The following is an 18957-nucleotide window of genomic DNA, read 5'->3' as shown; positions in this document are numbered from 1 at the left end:
GTAGTAGCATGAACAACACCACGTTAACATTACGCATCGGTCTGTGTGGGAAGTGGAGATCGCTCACTCTTGCTTAAACAATCTCTGAGCAATCTTCTCGCCATTCAATTCAATTCGCTGCGTTCGTTCACTCGCTTCATTCGTTTGGTTGACTCGAGTCAGTCAGCCTCTAAGTGTACCATAAAGTGAATCACTGATGTTCGTCCATTCAAACACTGCGCAGATTTTGATCACCAAATTCAGATCACTCTTCATTTTTTTGGATTCTGAGCATTTTCCCAACTCAACCCTCGTTCGTTCATTCGTTCATTCAATCGTTCATTCATCATGCCGGACGACACGCCAATTGACAACGATCGCCAGCACATGCGCGATGCCTCAGCTGCCCCGCCTCAGGCTGCGTCGCTCCACGGGATGAGCCCACTGTACGTCTCTCAGCAGCACAATCGGATCTCTCGTGCCACAAATCTGGGTCTGCGGGACGAGTGCGAACTACAATGAAATACACTAATCAGCATCCTCCTTTCAAAATTAAACCCCCCCCCCAACCAAACGAGCCATCTCTCAGAAGCTTTGGCTCTGAGAGTTGCCGGTTGTCTTTCCCTCCATAATCGCACCTGCGCTGCCGCTTTCCTCACAGTCTTTGCATCTCCACCTTGACTGACCTCGCTTTTGGATGACTCTTGGTGATGGCTTGTGGGGTTGGATGTGCCGCGGGGGGGGGAATGACGTGGGTCAGGTACGCGAATTTCTCAAAGGCACAACTTGAGGTCATTCTGAATCTCATTCCGCTGGTGCAATGGGCGCTGCGTCGCTCCACCACTGCCGAAGCGACGACAACGACGACAACAACGACGATGACGACGACGTCTGCTGCAGCACCATCCGAGACGCCTGGCTCACTGGGAACGAGGGCGACGCGCGACCCGCTCGAAGCGAGATTTCCCGACGAGCCCATCCGAATTGCCGACTACGGCTCTGCAACCGGGTCGAACAGCGCCCCCGTGCTGCTGGAAATCCTCAAGACGCTGCAGACTGTGAGTGCCGCACAGCGTGGCATTGATGTGGACGCGACTGCAGCCCAAGCACCAGGCGTGACTACTGCGAGTACGACCACGCATACGCAGAGTGCGAGCTCGCGTGCTCTGCGCCAGATTGAGCTGTTTTCGGTCGATCTGCCGCACACCGAGTGGTCGAGCTATTTCGATCTGCACGAGACGCCGCTCAAGCACAGTGGCGACAGCAATAATGCTGGGGTTGCTGCAACAACAGGGGCGGCGGTCGGATCATCGCTGGCATCAATGCCGACATCCCCGCGCTACTTGCTCGGTTGCATGGGTGACTTTTACGAGCACGCGACAGGCAGGTCGTTCTACCTTCAGTGCGCGCCAAACGACTCGGTGTCCTTTGGATTCTCATCGACAGCGTTCCACTGGCTGAGCAAGCTGCCATTCCAGCTGACAACCCATATCGTCTGCTCGCTGGCAAGTCGCGACGAGCTCGAGCGCTGGAAGGAACACAGCGCGAGCGACTGGCGACAAATCCTGGAAATGCGCGCCCTCGAGCTTCGCTTGAACGCAAGCCTTGTCATTGCCGTGCCCGTCGGCCTGGCAAGCAGCGATCCAAGCGACTACCGCGTTACTGGCTCTTACCGCGGCATCTTTGAAAAGCTCAAGCTGGTGGTCGACCAAATGGCGGCAGACGGTCGCATCACTGAGGCTGAGCGCGTGGGCATCACCTTCCCCGCTGCTCAGATGGTGGACATTGACCGCTATTCCGTCTTTTCGCACGGCGACAAGACCGTGCAGGCCACGACGCAAGCCAGCTCCTCTCCCGAGGACTTTGACGAAGGGTTCCGCTCGTGCTTTGTCGGTTCAGTGTTCCACAGTGCACGCTCTAGCCGCCAGCTCCGGTGCGACTACAGTCGCTGCGTGCGAACGCCCGACCCGTACTATGCCCAATTTGCCCGTGGCGAAATCACCCGCGAGGCCTACGCTTTTCAGCTCACACAATCGATCCGGACGTGGTCGTCTGGCACTGTTTGGAAGGCCTTCGACAAGGCGCGCACCCCGGAAAACCGCGAGGCCATTGTCGATGAGCTGTACTCGCGGCTCGAGCGCGTTCTCGTCGAACACGGCAACGAGCGAGATGGCGATTTCCTGACCCTGTATCTCGCGCTGCAGCGTATTGCGTGAGCCTTTGAGTGTTCACGATGTGATCGTAGTATTGTAGAGACAGAATCAATCGCCATAACCACTGGCTCGTCGGATATCTCTGTGAATGTTGAATTGCCAAAATCGATTTCTCAGCCCGTCTGTGTCTCCTCATCCAAATCCAAATCCAAATCCAAATCCAAATCCAAATCCAATTTTTGTCAATTCTACTTTGTCCTTGTTTCTTGTATTTTTCTGAGCCGCCGAGTTTCGAATGCTCGGTCTTTGGCTGCCTCGCCAATGTGGTGTGGTAGCACACTGCCGCGCCATGTCCACCACCACCACCACCACCACCACCACCGCCGCCGCCGCAGTGACTTCTGCCTTGCCATCGTCGTCAGAGCCTCAGCGGGTGGCGCGATTTGCATGGCCGCCTGCGCTCGCGTCCACTCCCGCCGCTCTTGGCGCCGTTGCTCCAGCCGATCCCGAACCAGAGGCCGACTCGGACGCCGCCAAGACCCGCGGGGCACTCAAGATGGCTCGCTTGGTCGAGCTGTGCAAGCGGCGCGGATTCGTCTTCCGGAGCGGGGAGATCTACGGCGGCGGACTGCAGGGCTGCTACGACTATGGCCATGCCGGCGTCGAGCTCAAGAGCAATCTGGCGGGCGAGTGGTGGCGCGCCATTGTGCGCAAAAGCAGAGGCCGCATTGTCGGAATCGACTCGAGCATTATGAGCTCTTACAAGGTCTGGAAGGCGAGCGGGCACGTCGCGCAGTTCAACGATCGCATGGGCATCTGCGCCTTGTCCGGATTGCCGTTTCGTGTGGACAAGGCACCCCCGCTGCGGATAGACACGGTGCGACCACGACAACAAGAGGCAGACCATGCAACTGCCGTGGCCGCTGTTCCACAGCAGCACCGGGTCGTCAAGCTTACCGCTCCAGACGCCCAGCACGCTGCTCGCTGGGCTGCCAAATTGGCGCAGGACGGGTTCACAGGAGTCGTGCAGAGTGGCAAGTCGCTAACGCTGCGTGTGCATAGCGTTGTATTGCCAGCATCTCCCACCAGTGACGCTGCATCAGCTCCTGCCGACAATTCAGCTGGAAGCATCACTTTCGCCAACGCCGACGGCTCCGCTGGCAAATCCATCCCCTACCCTCCTGCGGCGGTGCCAAAGAGCAACTCGCCATTCTTTGAAGAAAAGCTGATGAACGGCATGTTCCCAACGTCCGAATTTGGCACCGACATTCTCAACGAGGCAGCCACTGTCGCCTCCTCATCTATCGCTCAAAAACCCACCCCGACCAACGCTGACCAGGTGCGGCAAGCATTCGCAGCCAGTATCGCCCCGCGTTTGACCTATCTGCGGCCAGAAACAGCTCAGGGCATTTTCATGCAAACCACCAACACGAGCAATGCCAACATCCTGAAACTGCCGTTTGGCATTGCGCAAATTGGAAAGGCCTTCCGGAATGAGATTGACGCGCAGCACTTTATCTTCCGCTCGCGCGAGTTTGAGCAGATGGAGCTCGAGTTTTTCATTCCTCCAGGCGATCACGAACCTTGGCTGCAGTACTGGGTCAACTCGCGCACGCAATGGTGGCGATCCTTGCTGCGCAATCCCGACGATATTGTCCAGTTGCCCATCCCCAAGCGTGATCTTGCGCACTATGCACGAGCGTGCGTGGATTTAGAGTACAACTTCCCGTGGGGTCGAGGTGAGCTCGAGGGAGTCGCAGCGCGCGGTTCCCACGACTTGGATGCGCACGAGGCCGGCTCTGGCGCGAATTTGCGGGTGCCCGGTGCTCAACCGGGCTCTGTGGTCGTGCCACACGTGATTGAGCCTTCTGCTGGCCTGACGCGCGGCGTTCTAGCCGTGCTTTGCGACGCCTTGCACGAGGTTGGTCCTGGAGATCCGCGCTATTCGGACAAGTCCAGCGAGCAGAGGTTGGTGCTCGCTCTGCACCCTCGTCTCGCTCCTTACAAAGCGGCATTGCTGCCGGTTGTTGCCAAGGAGCCCCTGATGGAAGCGGCGCGCAACATGGAAGAACGGCTCGTCAACGAATTTGGCCTGGCAGTGATTTACGACGACGCACGCTCGATTGGCAAGCGCTATCAACGGCAAGACGAACTCGGCACACCCCTCTGTGTGGCCTTTGACAGCGAAGGCATCACTGTTCGCAATCGCGACACTTCCAAGTCGGAGCGCATGTCCGAGGAGGACGCCATTCAGCTGATTGTCTCGACGGCGCGGCTTCCTCTTGCCTTTGATGCGCTTCCACCGCTTCCACGAGATGTGTCACTCGCAGCGGCGTAGTGCTACGAACAAGCAAGAAGGAGAAGAATGCCATTGCACTAAATGATGTATTTTGTATTTTGTAGCGACGATACAATGATTTTTTTCAACTGTGTGCTAGTTCAGCATTCACTGTGGCAGATACTGCTTTTTGTTGTTGTCGACGCTGCTTCCGACTTGCAGGTGCACCTCCACGATTGGCACTTTCATTCGGATGGGTTTGTCTCGAAGCTGCTGATGATGCTCGAGGCGCTATTGGCTCTGTTAGAGGCACAGGTGCATGATCAACACTATTTGAGCTGCTAGGGGTGGTCGAACCGGATGGGGCGGATGAATCGGCGAGAGCAGTTGGTGGCGGTGTTTCGACCCATTGCGCATGGGTGGCTTCTAGCATGGCAAAATACGCCAGCCTGCCTTCCGTTGACTGCAACAGCATTGACTTGTACTCTTGATGCAGGCCGTCGAAGGTAAAAATACCAACGGCACTCACTGGAACGTGAATGTTCAATGCGCGTGCGATTTTCCGGCGATTCAAGGCAAACACCACCGGCCGGTCTTGTGCGTGTGCTTCCGTTAAAATTGAGCTTATTGCATCGTCCAGGCCACCTGGAGGCAACGAAGGAACAGAGATGTTGACGTTGGTGAGCTCAGAACAAAACGCGTGCAGCCTTGCCAAAGCATCTTACCCGCCGAGCGCACGCTCTCAATGTCTGGCGCAACGATGAGACATCGCAATTTGCCTCGTTGAAGATGCTTGAACACTTCCTTGAGGCCAACGACAAACCAGCGGCGCTGTTTGGCCTTGTTCGGGTCTATTGTGGCGAGTCGTCGTTCTTGGAACTTGTGGAGTTGTTTCAGCACAATCGCTGTAGCAGAATCAAGCTCAGCGCCGACCTTTTGACTGCAGTACCTGTGGGATTGCGGGAGAGAATGTGAGTGCACAGAATGAGCAAACACAACTCGGACGAGACAATGCGAACAGCGCTTTACTCGCGAAACCTCGCTGAATGGTGCTTCATGGCAGAACTAGTGATGCGAAATCTGTGCATAGTAGCAGTCAATCTCTCAGCAGCGATGACTTCCGGGTCGAATTCGTCGTCGCCGGCGTCGTCGTCGCCATTGTTGTCCTTTTCGCGAGTTTCCATTTCGGATGCAGAGGTGGACGCTTGATGCATGTCAGAGCTGTTGCCAGGACGCGAGTCTTGTGTAGCAGTTGTACTGGTGCTGGCAACAGCTTCTGGCATCGCAGGAGCAGTTTGAGGTGAAGATGGTTGCAACACGGCTGATTCAGTAGCTGCTGCAGATGAACTAGCGGAGGCTTTGCCAGCCAGAGCAACCCGCTTTCTCAATTGCCGATCTCTTCGAATGATCTTTCTCATCCGCGATGGCCGGTGCCGTTTCGTCGTGGCACGACTCTGTTTCCCAGCTCGAATCGCCGGCGAGGATCCGTCCAACTTGTTTGGATGTGCGCTCCGCCCGTTGAATTTACTCGACGCTGCTGCGGCATGTCTTGGCAGTGCTGCTTGAGCAGTCGGAGCCATCGCTAGTACGCGCCGCCTTGTTATCTGAGACACGGATGCGGTTGCGGGTGTCACTTCTGAGCGGATTGTTTTGTTTGTCCGTTTTGGGTTTGACATGTTTGTTGCGATCGAGATCAAGTCTGCAATCGTCAACGCCCGTCCGCGCGCATTCTTGCCATTGCCTGGCACAGCTCCTCCGACACCATGACTACTAGTACTACTATGACTACTGCTGGTGGATGCTCCGGCGGTCGTGGTCATCAGGTCTGTCGGGACTGCGTTCGCTGGCAATGGAAGCAGTCCAGGTCGAGCCACCCTTGCCGCGCTACTCGGGGTCCCTGCTATTCTCACTGCCGAAGTCTGCTGCACTCTGGTAGCGTGTGTTTGGCGAGGTTGCGTTCGCGTTGAGCTCGTTGCAGCGAGCGTGCTTCGCTGCCGTCGCTTGTTCGCAGGCGCGTCCGTCCACCCTCCACCGCCATCATCATCATCGCCATCACTGTGACTGTGACTGGCAGTCGCATGAAGGGTGGCCTGAGGCTGAGGCTGTGACGCAGTGACTGAGCGCGTCGTCGTCGTCGTCGTCGGCGTTTGAGTTGCGCTCAGTCTGAGCATTTCGAGGCCGGCTCAGAAAACCAAAACAAAAAAGCAGACTAAACCGAAGCCCAAACAACAAGAGAGCGCTTTCCAACCCCTCCTGCTTCAGCCTTCCCACAGCTATTGCGTTTTCGCAGTGCTCAAAATTCGAGCCAAGCAAGCTCAAGCCAAGCAAGCTCAAGCCATTCCGAACGCTGATCCAAAGCGAGGGCGATTTCAGAGCTTGTTTGCAATGTATTTTGCTTGAATCCAACAGCGACGAGTTTGGTCTCTTTGACTGGAGTTGCATTGAACAGTCTCTTTTGTTTCAATCACAAATCATGGCAGGCAAACGCAAACCAGCGAAACCGGCGACCAAGCCAGCAGCGACCAGCAACAATGCTAATGCTAATGCTGGCTCTGGATCGGCTGCAGGAGCGAGTGCAGGTGGAGCGACGGGTGGTGCTGCACCACGCGGGACGGACGCCAAGCAGACCACGACGCCGACCGCCGCGCCACCCAAGACAAGCACTGCGAGTGCCAACAGCGCTACTGGTGCTGGTGCTGCTGGAGCTGGAGCTGGTGCCGGTGCTGCGAGCGGAGGCGCGGCTGGAGCGCAGAAGAGCAAGAACAAGAACAAGAACAAGAACAAGAAGCAGAGCGCAGGCGGACGAACGCCATCTGCTGCTGCTGCAAGTGCTGCTGCTGCTGCATCGAGCAAGTCAAAGAGCGCTGCTGCTGGTGGTGGTCGCGGCGGCGGCGGCGGCAGCAGCGGTCGAAATCCCATGGTCGAGCAGATTGCTGCAATGATGGGCATCGATCTGGACGACATCGCCGACGAGGATCTCGAGGATCTGCTTGCTCGTGGCATGAAAGGCATGATGGCAGGCGGCGACGACGACGACGACGATGACGACTACGAGGACGAGGACGGAGACCGATATGCATTCGGATTTGACGACGACGACTACGACGACGACGACGGCTTTGGCTATGGCTACGACGACGACGACGACGAGGATGATGAGGACGGAGCACACGGCGCAGAGAACAAGAACCGACTGTACGAGTTGCTGGGGGTTGAGCGCGACGCCACCATTGACCAAATCCGAAAGGTAAGCTTCACGGCTCGTGTTTCATTCATCAAGCGTGTTGTTTGGAGTACTCAACGTCCCGATTCTCTTTGCGCAGAACTATCGCAAGCTTGCGCTCAAATACCACCCAGACCGTAATCCATCTCCCGAGGACGGCGAGAAGGTAACAAGCGACACGGCCCTTTGAAAATTTGAACAACAACAGATGATTGGCGTTTCAGTCTTCTCACTTTCCCCACTCCCCACTCCATCGATCCCGCTCAACAGTTCAAGGAAATCTCAGCTGCTTATGAAGTCTTGTCCGACGAACAAAAGCGCGCTGCCTACGACCGGTATGGCGATGCCGCAATGAAGGAGGGTCGTGGGCACGGACACCGCCACGGCGGTGGCATGGACGATTTGTTTGCGCACATGTTCGGAGGCGGCGGCCCAGGTATGATGAACAGTTTCCAAAGCTAGCCTTTTGAGCAGGCGTCTGCTGTTGATTGCTCAGTCCTGGTCTCAAACGCGCTCGTTCCACTTGGTTTCAGGTCGTCAATCCGGTATTCCGCGCACCGAGTCGCAACACCACGAGCTTCCAGTCACGCTTGAAGATTTGTACTGCGGTACTTCTGCCATGATGGAAATTTCTCGTCAGATTCTGTGTACTGGCTGCAAAGGGTAAGTTGTCCTTGTTTTTTTTTTTTTTTTTCTGTCAATCTTTGCTTGACCTGGTTTTCTTTCGCGCCACCGCACGTTTGGAAATGTATCTTATCGCTCGTGCTGATTGTTACACTTATTATTGACACTTTCCTCTTGCCAACCAACCAACACAAAAGATTGGGCGGTAAAGACGGCGCAGCTCCGACCAAGTGCAAGAGCTGCAAGGGCAAGGGAGTCCGAACCATGCTTCACCACATCGGTATGGGCATGGTTCAGCAAGTCCAGGTCGAGTGCGACGCGTGCGAGGGCGAGGGTGAAACTCTTGCGGCTGCAAATCGATGCAAGGTTTGCCGCGGCCAGAAGGTCACCACAGAGCGCAAGAACCTCGAAGTGCACGTCGACAAGGGCATGCGTAACGGCCAAAAGATTACCTTTACTGGTGAAGGAGATCAGATGGTAGGGATGCTGTTTTTTTTTTTTTTTGGGCGCTTTGTTGCGGATTTCGGCTTTGTTGCAATTTGCTTGCTGACTGTCTGGCTTTTTCTTCACGCCTCTTGCGCATCAATTTCTCGACACCTCCTTCATCCACAGCCCGGTGCATTGCCTGGAGACGTCATTATCACACTGGATCAGCTCAAGCATCGTGAATTTACCCGCGAGGAAGACAATCTGGATATCATGGTGACGATCGGCCTGGCTGAGGCGTTGTGTGGTTATTCCAAGCTGGTCAAGCATTTGGATGGCCGCATGGTTCTGTTAAAATCGGCTCCTGGCGCCGTGATTGAGAATGGTGAGTTGGAGAATGGACGCGCTAAACTTGGGTTGGAGTTCTTCCCTGCTCACAAACTGTCGTTGCTCTCTTCCATTCTTTTAGGCTCTCGACTTGTGGTGCCGAACGAAGGCATGCCGCAATACAAGAATCCATTTGACAAGGGCGATCTCGTCGTTCATTTCACAGTCACCTTCCCGAAGACGTTCCAAGTCTCGCTCGAGAACGTTAAGGTACGGTTGACTTTTCTGGCGCCATGCAGTGGAATTGTTTTTTGGTTGTTTCGCTTCTTCTCAATTGTCATTTTGATTTGAGCAGATCTTGGAAAAGCTGCTTCCTGCCGCGACTGCGTTTATTCCTCCCGCCGATCCGGACAACGCGGAAGACGCCGAGTTGATGGATGTCGACCCCAAGCAGCGCCACAGCCGAACAAAGCACCGTGGCCAAGCGTACGATGACGAGTGGGAAGACGAGGACGACGAAGGAGACGACGACGATTATTATGAAGACGAGGAGGATGATGATGATCATCATGGCCATAGCCATTCGAATGGCCATGGGCACAGTCATCGCGGCCATGGTCACGGTCACGGTGGTCATGGAGGTGCTCAGCAAATCCCGTGCGCCCAGCAATAATACCGTAGCGCGTTAGTTGTTTCGATGTGTGTGTTTCTGAGAGTTTGTACGATAAAAAGTCCCAATCGCGTGCATAGCATCGACTATCATTCCTTTTAGATTTTATCAGTCTTTGGTTTTTTTTTTTTGTTATTGCTATTATTGCTATTATTTATTTGTATTTGCACTGGCATTCTGAGACACAACTTCTTCTAGATCTAAACATGGAGTCGATTCCCATCAGCTCGACGTCGCAGAGCGAGCCGACGCCGCTGCCGGACTGGTTGTCACAGCGGGCGCTCGCGCTCAAGACTGCCAGTGCAGAGAAGAAGCAGGAGCGCGACGCTGAGGCTGCATCCACGCTGGCGACGCCCGCTGCGTTCTGGGCTGCGTTCGACGCAAGGCGAGCAGGTAACACTGCAACACCTGCTCCAGAAGGGAAGGAGGAGGTTATTCAAGCATTGAATGGATTCAACTATGAGCAACAATCGAGATTAAATTGATCGCTCTCGCGTGGGTCGGGGGATTGGGGATTTCTTTGGGATTGAGTGTTGTACGTTTGAGCGTTGTACTCCACTCCGATCACTCACTTGTCGGTGTGCTTTTGACCTTGATAATTGCTGATTTGGGTGTGTAGAGTTCGACGGGCTAATAACCGGCGGTACAATCGACCAAGTTGCCGCTGATCAACGCATTGCCGAATTGCAGCAGATTGTCTCGGACGCGACACTGTTCTTGCCCGCGTTTGATTTGCGCAGTGCGCAGCAGGTAAGAAATGTAGTGTCTGTGATCGAAGGGTTCTCGTGATAATGCTGAGCAGATCTCTCCAAACCCTGAGGTCTTGGTTGATGTCATTCGCCGAGCTCACACACTTCGTCACTTTTTTGCACGATCGCGCTCTCATTTGACCGAAAACAGCAAATAGTTAACTTGCAAGAGCGATGCCAAGCAGCAATGGCAGCGAACGCGCCAAAGAAAAAGTTTGCCTTCAAGGCGAAACCTGCCGCGACGGGAGCGCCCAAAGCCGCCAGTGTCGCAGCGCCTTCCATACCAGTTCCTGATGCGAATCGGCCCACCAGTCACGTCGAGCATCCAGCAGTGCCGAAGCCAGTTGAGAAAATTGGTGCCTCTGAAGGCTGCACTCTCGAGGTGCTTTCTGGCAATGCCGCACGAGCATTATCTGATATCTCCAACCGGCATGTGCTGGTGCAGCAAGCGGACGGTGAAGAATCGACAACGTCGTCCGGATCGGACAGCACAATATGCATTTCCAACGTTACGAACAGCACGGTCGAAATGGCATTGACAGGGTCAAGTGCTCGACTGCTCAATGTACGATCGAGCCGCATCCTATTGGGGCCCGTATCTGGCTCAGTTTTCCTCGAGAATTGCGTCAATTGTGAAGTATATTTGACAGCGCAGCAGGTATGTCAGGGCTGAATGGGGTAGAGGCGAATGTTTGAAGTCTGTGCTGTTGGCGGCCCTCTTTGATCTCTCCGATTCATCTCGCTCTTGATTGTTGTTGTTTGACCTGATGTCTAGTTTCGTGGGCATCACTGCCATTGGACCCGAGTTGTTTGCCATTTAACCGCCAAGGGCATTATTGAAGATTGCACAACCATGCAGTTTGGTCGGTTGCGCGTGGCTCCTGCTTCAGAGCCATTGTATCAAGCACTATTCAAGGTACGAGGGATCCAAACAGTGAGGTGTGGTTGATAAGGGACCGCTCGGAGAACTAAATCGTTCGCGATGTTTTTTTTTTTTTTTTGTTTTGCTGGTATTTTATTCTTGCTGCACAGGCGAGTCGGCTCGATGCTTCGAAACCCAATCACAGTCACCAAATCGATGACTTTATGTGGTTGCATGCAGCAACACCATCGCCCAATTGGACTCCTATCGATGACGACCACTGCGAACCACTTTGCTTTTCCACTCCACCAGTCTGAGACGAGTCCGTTGTTGCTTATTGTCGCTTCTGAATTGTGCAAGGGCAATACACCAGTGTGATTCGTTCATTGAATTGCGGAGTCTGTCTGGCTTGTGTTGGTCCAAAAATGTGTTTGCTGCCATTTCGAACAGGCGCGATTGATTTTTATTCTTTCTTTCAGTGCAAATTCGCTCCTGCTTTTTGAACGCAGATTTGTTTCTATGTGGAAGAATCGCACACGGAGCTTTGTTGTTTGGAATGCTTTGCGTTTTCTCAAAAAGAAACGAGAACGAAACGTCAACGCTCAGTCCTTTTTTTTTTTTTTCTCAATCCTTCGTTTTTCGTTTTGTTTTTTCTTGGTAAGTTCTTTGTGTGGGCATTGACAATTGACAATTGACATGCAGAAGACACCTCGAGCACGATTATTCTACAGATTGAAGCTCACTGAGCTGGATGAGTTTCCTTACAAGAGCGAAGAGTGAGATTGAGAGTTGACCACAAACGCCGAACCCAGCTTTCGTTTCTCTTCGTCTGCCGAACCCTTCTTCCCTTCGTCCTTCCTTGCCATTCCTTACCATTCCTTACCATTCCATCTCCTCTCACAATAATCAATTCAATTCAATTCACTTCAGTTCAATTCAATTCAATCCAAATCTACTTTCATCATTATGCTTTTGCATTGAAATTGAACTCATCGTTTTTTTACATTGAAAACAGAAAACACAACAAAATGGAAGAATCGGGAAACCAAACCGCGAGTCAGAGTCAGAGCGAGAGCGAGAGTCAGAGTCAGAGCGAGAGCCAGACGCAGTCCCAGAGCCAAACTCAGACTCAAGCTCAGACTCAGAGCCAAACTCAGACTCAAGCACAGGCACAGGCACAGGCGCACGGACTGATGCTGCCGCCAGACTGGGCCGCACTGGTCGCAAGCCACAGCCGCTCCAGAACCATCCACCCGAGTACAAGCACTGGCACTGGCACTGGCACTGGCACGACCACTGGCGCTGCGACAAACGCGACGACTGGCGGCTTCCCAGTCCAGCACCTGATGCCAAAGAGCGAGACGGGCGCAGACCGCTTTGTCGCAGATCACCCGACGTTCGACGGCCGCGGCGTCGTCGTCGCCATCTTTGACACGGGCGTCGATCCGGCTGCTGCGGGGCTCCAGGTCACGTCGGACGGGCGACCAAAGCTGATTGACACGATCGACGCGACGGGCTCGGGCGACGTCGAAATGCTCACCGTCCGCTCGCTCAACCCCGACGGACGCACGGTCGATGCTGCTCCCACCAGCGTCTCAGCGGCCGCAGGACTGAAGCGCAAACTCACCCTGCCGCGCGAGTGGATTGCAAGCAACCCGACGGGCGTCTTCCGTGTCGGCACCAAGCGCGCCTACGAGCTGCTTCCCAAAGTGCTCGTCGCTCGCCTCAAGTCTGAGCGCAGAAAGATTGTCGAGCTGGAGGAAAAGCAGCTGATGGCCGCGTTGCAGCAGCAGCTCGCGTCGCTGCATGGCTCAAGCTGCAGCGTCCCAGCGTCCACGGCCAACGTTGCGGCGCCCGCAGCCGGTGCGGTCGGCGCGAATGCTGCCGCCAACCGTTTGCTCGCCTCGCCGCTCGAGATTGAGTTTGCTGCCTCGCCGCTGTCCACGCGATCAGATCCGCAGCCCGCGCCGGCGGTGGCATCCAGCTCTGGTGCCACGACTGCTGCCACGGCTGCTGCCACGGCTACCTCTGCCGCCAGCGCTGGTGCGACCACCACTGCCCCCACGGGCTCTCCAACAGCCGAAGAGCGAAGGCGCCTCAAGGAGGATTTGGAAGCGCGCATCGAGCAGCTGACCCAGCTCACGCGGTCGCTGGAGGATTGCGGGCCAGTGTACGACTGCGTGGCCTTCCACGACGGCAGCCATTGGCGAGCAGCGCTCGATACGACCGAGACGGGTGACTTTTCGTTCGCCACGCTGCTGACCGACTACTACACGGAGCGCCGCTTTGCCCAGTTTGGTCTGGATGATATGGCATCGTACGCCATCAACATTTACGACGACGGCGCCATTGTTTCTGTCGTCGTCGATGCCGGAGCCCACGGGACCCATGTCGCTGGCATTGTTGGCGCCAACTTCCCTGACGAGCCGAGCCGCAATGGAATGGCGCCTGGTGCGCAGCTCATCTCGGTCAAGATTGGTGACACGCGCTTGGGCTCGATGGAGACTGGCACGGCGTTTGTGCGAGGCCTGACCCACGCTCTGAAGCGCAAGGTCGACCTGATCAATCTGAGCTATGGCGAGCCGACCTCTCTGTGCGAGCAAGGGCGGATTATCGAACTGTGCTCGGAGATTGTCAACAAGCACGGCGTGATTTTTGTCTCGAGCGCTGGAAACAACGGACCGGCGCTGACGACAGTGGGCGCGCCCGGCGGTGTGTGCTCTGCAGTGATTGGCGTGGGTGCCTATGTGAGCAACGACATGATGCGAGCCGAGTACTCGATGCACACGCCGGCCGATAACGCGCAGTTCACCTGGTCTTCGCGCGGCCCTTCCGCGGACGGCCACCTGGGCGTGAGCATTAGCGCCCCTGGCGCTGCCATCGTGTCTGTTCCGACATGGACGCTCAAGTCACAGCAGCTCATGAACGGAACGTCCATGGCATCCCCCAACGCGTGCGGCGGTCTGGCGCTTTTGCTTTCGGGTTTGAAGGCCCTGCACATCCCATACACGCCCCACCACATTCGTCGCGCGGTTGAAAATACAGCCACCAACCGCGACTGCATTGAGCCGTTTGCCATTGGTCATGGACTGCTTTCCATCCCGCATGCGTACAAGTACCTGTGCGACTTTCACAATGTTTCGGACATGGATGCCGTGTACACGGTGACTCTGCCCGACCGTGGCGACGCGCGAGGCCTGTACTTGCGCGAGCTGCACGAAAACTTGCAGCCATTCGAAGAACAAGTCCATGTCAATGCAACCTTCCGCGAGGACACGGACAACAACCAACAGCGGGTCGCCTTTGAGGCGCGCTTCCGCTTGGTCAGCACTGCTCCGTTCGTTCAGTGCCCCGACCATCTCGTGTTGATGCACGAAGGCCGGTCGTTCCACATTCGTGTGGATCCCACCGCTCTTCCGCTCGACGGCAGCGTTCGCTACGGAGAAATTCTTGCATTCAATGTCGATGCTCCCGCGCGTGGCCCAATCTTCCGCTTGCCCATCACGGTGATTCGCCCACTCCCTGTGCTGGGTCGATCGATCGGTGCACCTTTGCGCCAGACGTCGGAAGGCCGCGTGGCAGGCTCATCGGCCTCGGGAAGCGGAGTTGTTGGTTTGCCATTGTCACAACAGCAGCAGGAGCAGCAGTCGCATGACGCTACGGCCCTGCACGAGGATCCCACGCCACACCTCATCCGTTTCCGTCGCTTGCCACTGAGTGCTGGCCGTGTGGTTCGCAAGTTTGTGACGGTGCCCTCTGGCGCCAGCTGGGTCGAGGTTCGTCTCAGCTTGCGCGGGGCCACCCTGGATGCCCGCCGCTTTGTCTTGCATGCTCTGCAGCTTCAACCGCAGCGTCGCTACAACACCATGGAGTATCACAAGCTGTCCACAGTGGTGCAAGACACTCCGTCTGTGCACAAGTTTGCCGTCCTCCCAGACGTGACCCTCGAGCTCTGCATTGCCCAGTGGTGGGCCTCGGTTGGCGACACCGAGCTGGATGTCACTGCCGAATTTTCGGGCTTGCAGTTGCTTGGCGCGTCCAACGCGGGCATCCACCTGAACGGATCGGAACTGGCCGCGCGCGTGGACATTACCTCGCCTCTGCGGCGTGAGGAGGTCATGCCGTCCATTACTCTCAAGACTTGGAGACAAGCGCTCAAGCCGGGCGAGTACCGCATCGCGCCGCTCTCGACGGCTCGTGACACATTGCTGGATGGACAACGTCTCTACGAGCTCGTCGTGTCGTACAAGTTCTCCCAGGCTGATTCCATGGAGGTGCAAATCACCGTCCCAGTCGTCTCAGACCTTCTCTACGAGTCGCCCTTTGAGGCCCAGTTCTGGTCTGTCTACGACAGCAACAAGCGCCGCCTCTTTTCGGGAGACGCCTTCCCGAGCCACTATGCGCTCAAGCTGGACAAGGGAGACTATGTGGTTCGCCTGCAACTCCGACACGAAAAGATTGACGTTCTGGAGCGCTGCAAGGACTTCCCTGTCATGATTGAGCGCTCGTTGACAAAGTCTCAGGAGGTTTCCTTGGACATTTTCCCATCCTACAAGGCGGCGTTGGCAAACGGCGCTCGCGTGCGTGCGCAAACCGTCGCACCGGGCTCCATCCTGCCATGCTACATTGGCTGCGCATTGCCCGCCTCTCGCCTTCCTCGTGACTGCCGCGCTGGTGACCAACTCGTCGGAGCCCTGTGCCTGAGCAAGCAGTTCACCCTCGGCAGCAACACTTCTGCCGAGGCCGTTCGGCGTCTGCCTGCATCCGTGCCCATCACGCTCTCCATTTCGGCAGCCTCCTTCACGTCGCCAACTGCTGTGGCCATCGAGTTGCCCGCCACATCTTCCTCCTCCTCTTCCTCCACCGAACCAGAGCTCACGGAGGTGGATCGCTTCCGCAACTCTGTGCGCGACGTCATGATTGCCGGACTGGCGCGTCTGCACACCAAAACAGCTCGCGCAGACTACGACCAAGTTTACGCGAGCCTGCTGCAGCTGCATCCTGACCACCTTCCTTTGCACGTCGCTCATCTGCAGGCCATTGACACGCCCGACAGCAAGGATCGTCGTGAGATTTTGCCGTCGATTTTGGCTGCCGCAGACCAAGTCGTGCAACTGTGCGCTCCAGCTGCGCTGGCTGCACACTTTGGCGTGAATCACGATGCGTCCACTCTCGGCCAGGCAGAGGTGGCCAAGACGCGCAGGGCGATGGAGTCCAAGCGCGACACTCTTGTGGATGCGCTCGCTCGCAAGGCCCGTGCCCTGGTTGAGCTTGGTGCTTGCAACTTTGGCTCTGCGCCGTTTATCAACCGACACCGCGGAATCGAGGCTGATGCGACCGCGTCTCGCCCAGTCGCGGAGGCTCGCGTGTCGAGTCCGACCCCCAGCAGCGTTTCGCCCACCATTGCCACAACGGCGGCGGCTGCTGCTGCTGCTGCTGCCGCTGTTCTGTCTCAAGAGATTGCTCGAGATGATTCTGCTATTGCTCTCACGCCTGACGTTTCCACCGCCGAGGCGGATGCTGCCAAACCGAGTGACAAGGCTATCGTGTTGTCTTCGTTTGACGCAATGCTGCAGGCCGCTCTCCCCACCCAGACAAGTGCTTCTGCCATGCTGTCCTCGGGCACCGCGTCGGCAGCAGATTCATCAGCCACGTCAACCTCATTGAACCAGCTGCAACTCGATGCAATGTTTGACACGACCATGGCCACCTTGTCCGAGTGGATTAGTCTGCAAGATGCCAAGGTGGTGCATCTGTTTGTGCATCGCGAAGTTGGCCGCGGTCGCTTTGGCGCTGCCCTGCGCGCCGTCAACAAGCAGCTCGGTCTTGATGCCTTCCACATGCAGTCTGCGACGTTGCAGGCTGCCGTGTACGAATTGCGCTTTGCCATCGTCCTTCGACTGGCCTGGCACAGTCTGGCCGCGAACGAGCGTCGGTTCCAGCTGATTCGCTTCCCGCTCAAATATGCTTCCTTTTGAGTTGCAGCTTTGCGCAGTTTTTGTTTATCTCATTGCCTTTTTTTTTGTGTGTGTGTTTTGCGCTCATTTTGTGTTCAATCGACGTTGGATTTTGGATTACATGGAATGAATTAACATGATCTATTCACATTTGGCCAATTGCACTCAAGCAGACATCAACGGAGCCAAAGTCGAATCAAACGAATTAAGAAATGTCAAAATCAACGACACAGTTGTTGTAAAAAAACAAACCAATCTTCCTGTTGCTGCACACTATTGGGAGTCTTGCGGGGCAGTATAGACTGGCGCTCGCTTAACTTGCATATAGACATCGCCGGAGGGCGCAATAACGGGCACAGCAATCGCTCCAGAGGTGCTGGCCCGGGTGGGTACCGAGGCATACGCGCTTTCTTCCGAGCCCACAGCGGCATAGAGCGACTCGATCGGGGCATCCTCGGCCTGCGGCTTGGCGTACACGGACTTTTTCTTGCTCTTGTCCACTTGCGCATACTGGGAGGCGCGGTTGTCCGCGTCTTGCGGGGATTGGTACGCTTGCGGTTGGGCGGCCGTCGGCATGGCGCTGTAGTGCGACAGTGCTCGGCCGACTGGCTCGTACGTCATGGAGCCGCTCTCGTACGGGCTCTCGGCCTTTTTGCCGAGTGTGCCAGCGGCCGAACTGCGATGAGGATCGCGACCGACGGTCTCGTACGTTGTTGACACTGAGTCATAATGGCCGCTGCCCGAAGCGTCTTGCGGCGCAGCGTAGCCCGAAGCGCGAGCGGTCGAATACAAGTCATCTCCGGGCCTTGAATACAGGGCAGCCTTGGCGTAGTCTGGCTCTGTCCTTTGTGCCATCGGACTGATGAGAGAGGGCAAAGCAAAACAAAAAAGAAAATCGAACAAAAAGTGAGCAAAGTAAGCACAGGAAAGCGAATTGAGAGAAGATCGAGGTTGAGAGAATTTGTTACTTTTGTTGCATTTCGATCATTTGAGGGCCAGGCTTGAAGGCACGGTCTCGGCGGCGTCTGACCAAAATGGTGGTAAGGGGTGGAGAAGCAAAGAAGCAAGTCAGTGAACGCTGCAAGAGTGGGGTTTTAGTCTCACACAAGAACGGAAAGTTGGACGTACTTTACGAGAACCAGAATGATCACGATAGCAAGAACGGCAAAGAGAGGCCCAATCACAGCGCCGATGGGGAAGGAGCTGCTGGCAGCATTGGTTGTTGGTTGCGAGCCAGAGCCAGAAGTGGAGGCCGACGCAGAGGCAGGGGTTGCCGAAGGTGCCACTGACGGAGCAGTCGTGAGTGCACGCGGTGTGGCGCTCGACGATTCAGCAAACTTGGTGGTCGAAGCCGCAGCATCAGAGGCGGATGATGCAGAGGCAGCCTTTGCGGAGGCAGAAGACACAGAGGCGACGATCGCGGAAGCGGAGGAGGCAGAGGCAACCTTTGCTGTGGCGGATGATGCCGAGGCAACCAAAGCGGATGCGGATGACGCGGAAGCAACTGTGGCTGAAGATGCAACCACAGCCGATGAGGACGAGGCAACTGCAGCTGCTGACGACGACGCCGCTGCATCATCTGATGACGACGGTGCGGACGTCGTGCCAGTGGGCAGTTGGGTCGAGGAAAACGCAGCGCTAGACCCATCGTCAGAGACGGAGCCAGTGCCCACAACAGCAGATGGTACAGAGGTCGCACGATACGATTC

The 18957-nt window shown here is 56.1% G+C and overlaps 6 protein-coding genes across 6 annotated transcripts; 5 read left to right on the top strand and 1 right to left on the bottom strand.

Moving 5' to 3' along the window:
* The first annotated feature begins 223 nt into the window (after positions 1-223).
* Positions 224-2359, top strand: CAOG_07488 (hypothetical protein). The gene is made up of 2 exons (XM_004343312.2): positions 224-425; positions 740-2359. Exons 1-2 carry the CDS (start codon positions 328-330, stop codon positions 2193-2195), a joined length of 1554 nt encoding a protein of 517 aa, XP_004343362.1. The 5' UTR covers positions 224-327; the 3' UTR covers positions 2196-2359.
* A 34-nt stretch (positions 2360-2393) lies between these two features.
* On the top strand, positions 2394-4556 carry CAOG_07487 (glycyl-tRNA synthetase). The gene is made up of 2 exons (XM_004343311.2): positions 2394-3143; positions 3222-4556. The coding sequence occupies exons 1-2, from the start codon at positions 2428-2430 to the stop codon at positions 4468-4470; spliced, it is 1965 nt and encodes a 654-aa protein (XP_004343361.2). The 5' UTR covers positions 2394-2427; the 3' UTR covers positions 4471-4556.
* On the bottom strand, positions 4504-6608 carry CAOG_07486 (hypothetical protein). The gene is made up of 3 exons (XM_004343310.2): positions 5440-6608; positions 5136-5359; positions 4504-5055 (listed from the first exon to the last, which is right to left on the bottom strand). The coding sequence occupies exons 1-3, from the start codon at positions 6579-6581 to the stop codon at positions 4556-4558; spliced, it is 1866 nt and encodes a 621-aa protein (XP_004343360.1). The 5' UTR covers positions 6582-6608; the 3' UTR covers positions 4504-4555.
* Positions 6609-6805: 197 nt separating this feature from the next.
* On the top strand, positions 6806-9759 carry CAOG_07485 (heat shock protein Ddj1). Its single transcript, XM_004343309.2, has 8 exons — positions 6806-7657; positions 7734-7799; positions 7904-8069; positions 8167-8296; positions 8455-8734; positions 8870-9068; positions 9153-9280; positions 9366-9759. The coding sequence occupies exons 1-8, from the start codon at positions 6884-6886 to the stop codon at positions 9681-9683; spliced, it is 2061 nt and encodes a 686-aa protein (XP_004343359.2). The 5' UTR covers positions 6806-6883; the 3' UTR covers positions 9684-9759.
* A 44-nt stretch (positions 9760-9803) lies between these two features.
* CAOG_07484 (hypothetical protein) lies at positions 9804-11608 on the top strand (the record flags this gene model as incomplete). Its single annotated transcript, XM_004343308.2, has 5 exons — positions 9804-10073; positions 10300-10430; positions 10581-11087; positions 11205-11345; positions 11462-11608. The coding sequence occupies exons 1-5, from the start codon at positions 9887-9889 to the stop codon at positions 11606-11608; spliced, it is 1113 nt and encodes a 370-aa protein (XP_004343358.1). The 5' UTR covers positions 9804-9886.
* A 305-nt stretch (positions 11609-11913) lies between these two features.
* Positions 11914-17373, top strand: CAOG_07483 (tripeptidyl-peptidase 2). Its single transcript, XM_004343307.2, has 2 exons — positions 11914-11948; positions 12307-17373. Exon 2 carries the CDS (start codon positions 12320-12322, stop codon positions 17267-17269), a length of 4950 nt encoding a protein of 1649 aa, XP_004343357.1. The 5' UTR covers positions 11914-11948; positions 12307-12319; the 3' UTR covers positions 17270-17373.
* Positions 17374-18957: the final 1584 nt, after the last annotated feature.

The sequence above is a fragment of the Capsaspora owczarzaki genome, assembly GCF_000151315.2.
Source record: "Capsaspora owczarzaki ATCC 30864 unplaced genomic scaffold supercont2.14, whole genome shotgun sequence".
Taxonomy (NCBI): Eukaryota; class Filasterea; order Ministeriida; family Capsasporidae; genus Capsaspora; species Capsaspora owczarzaki.
This window is presented reverse-complemented; position numbering and strand designations above follow the sequence as displayed.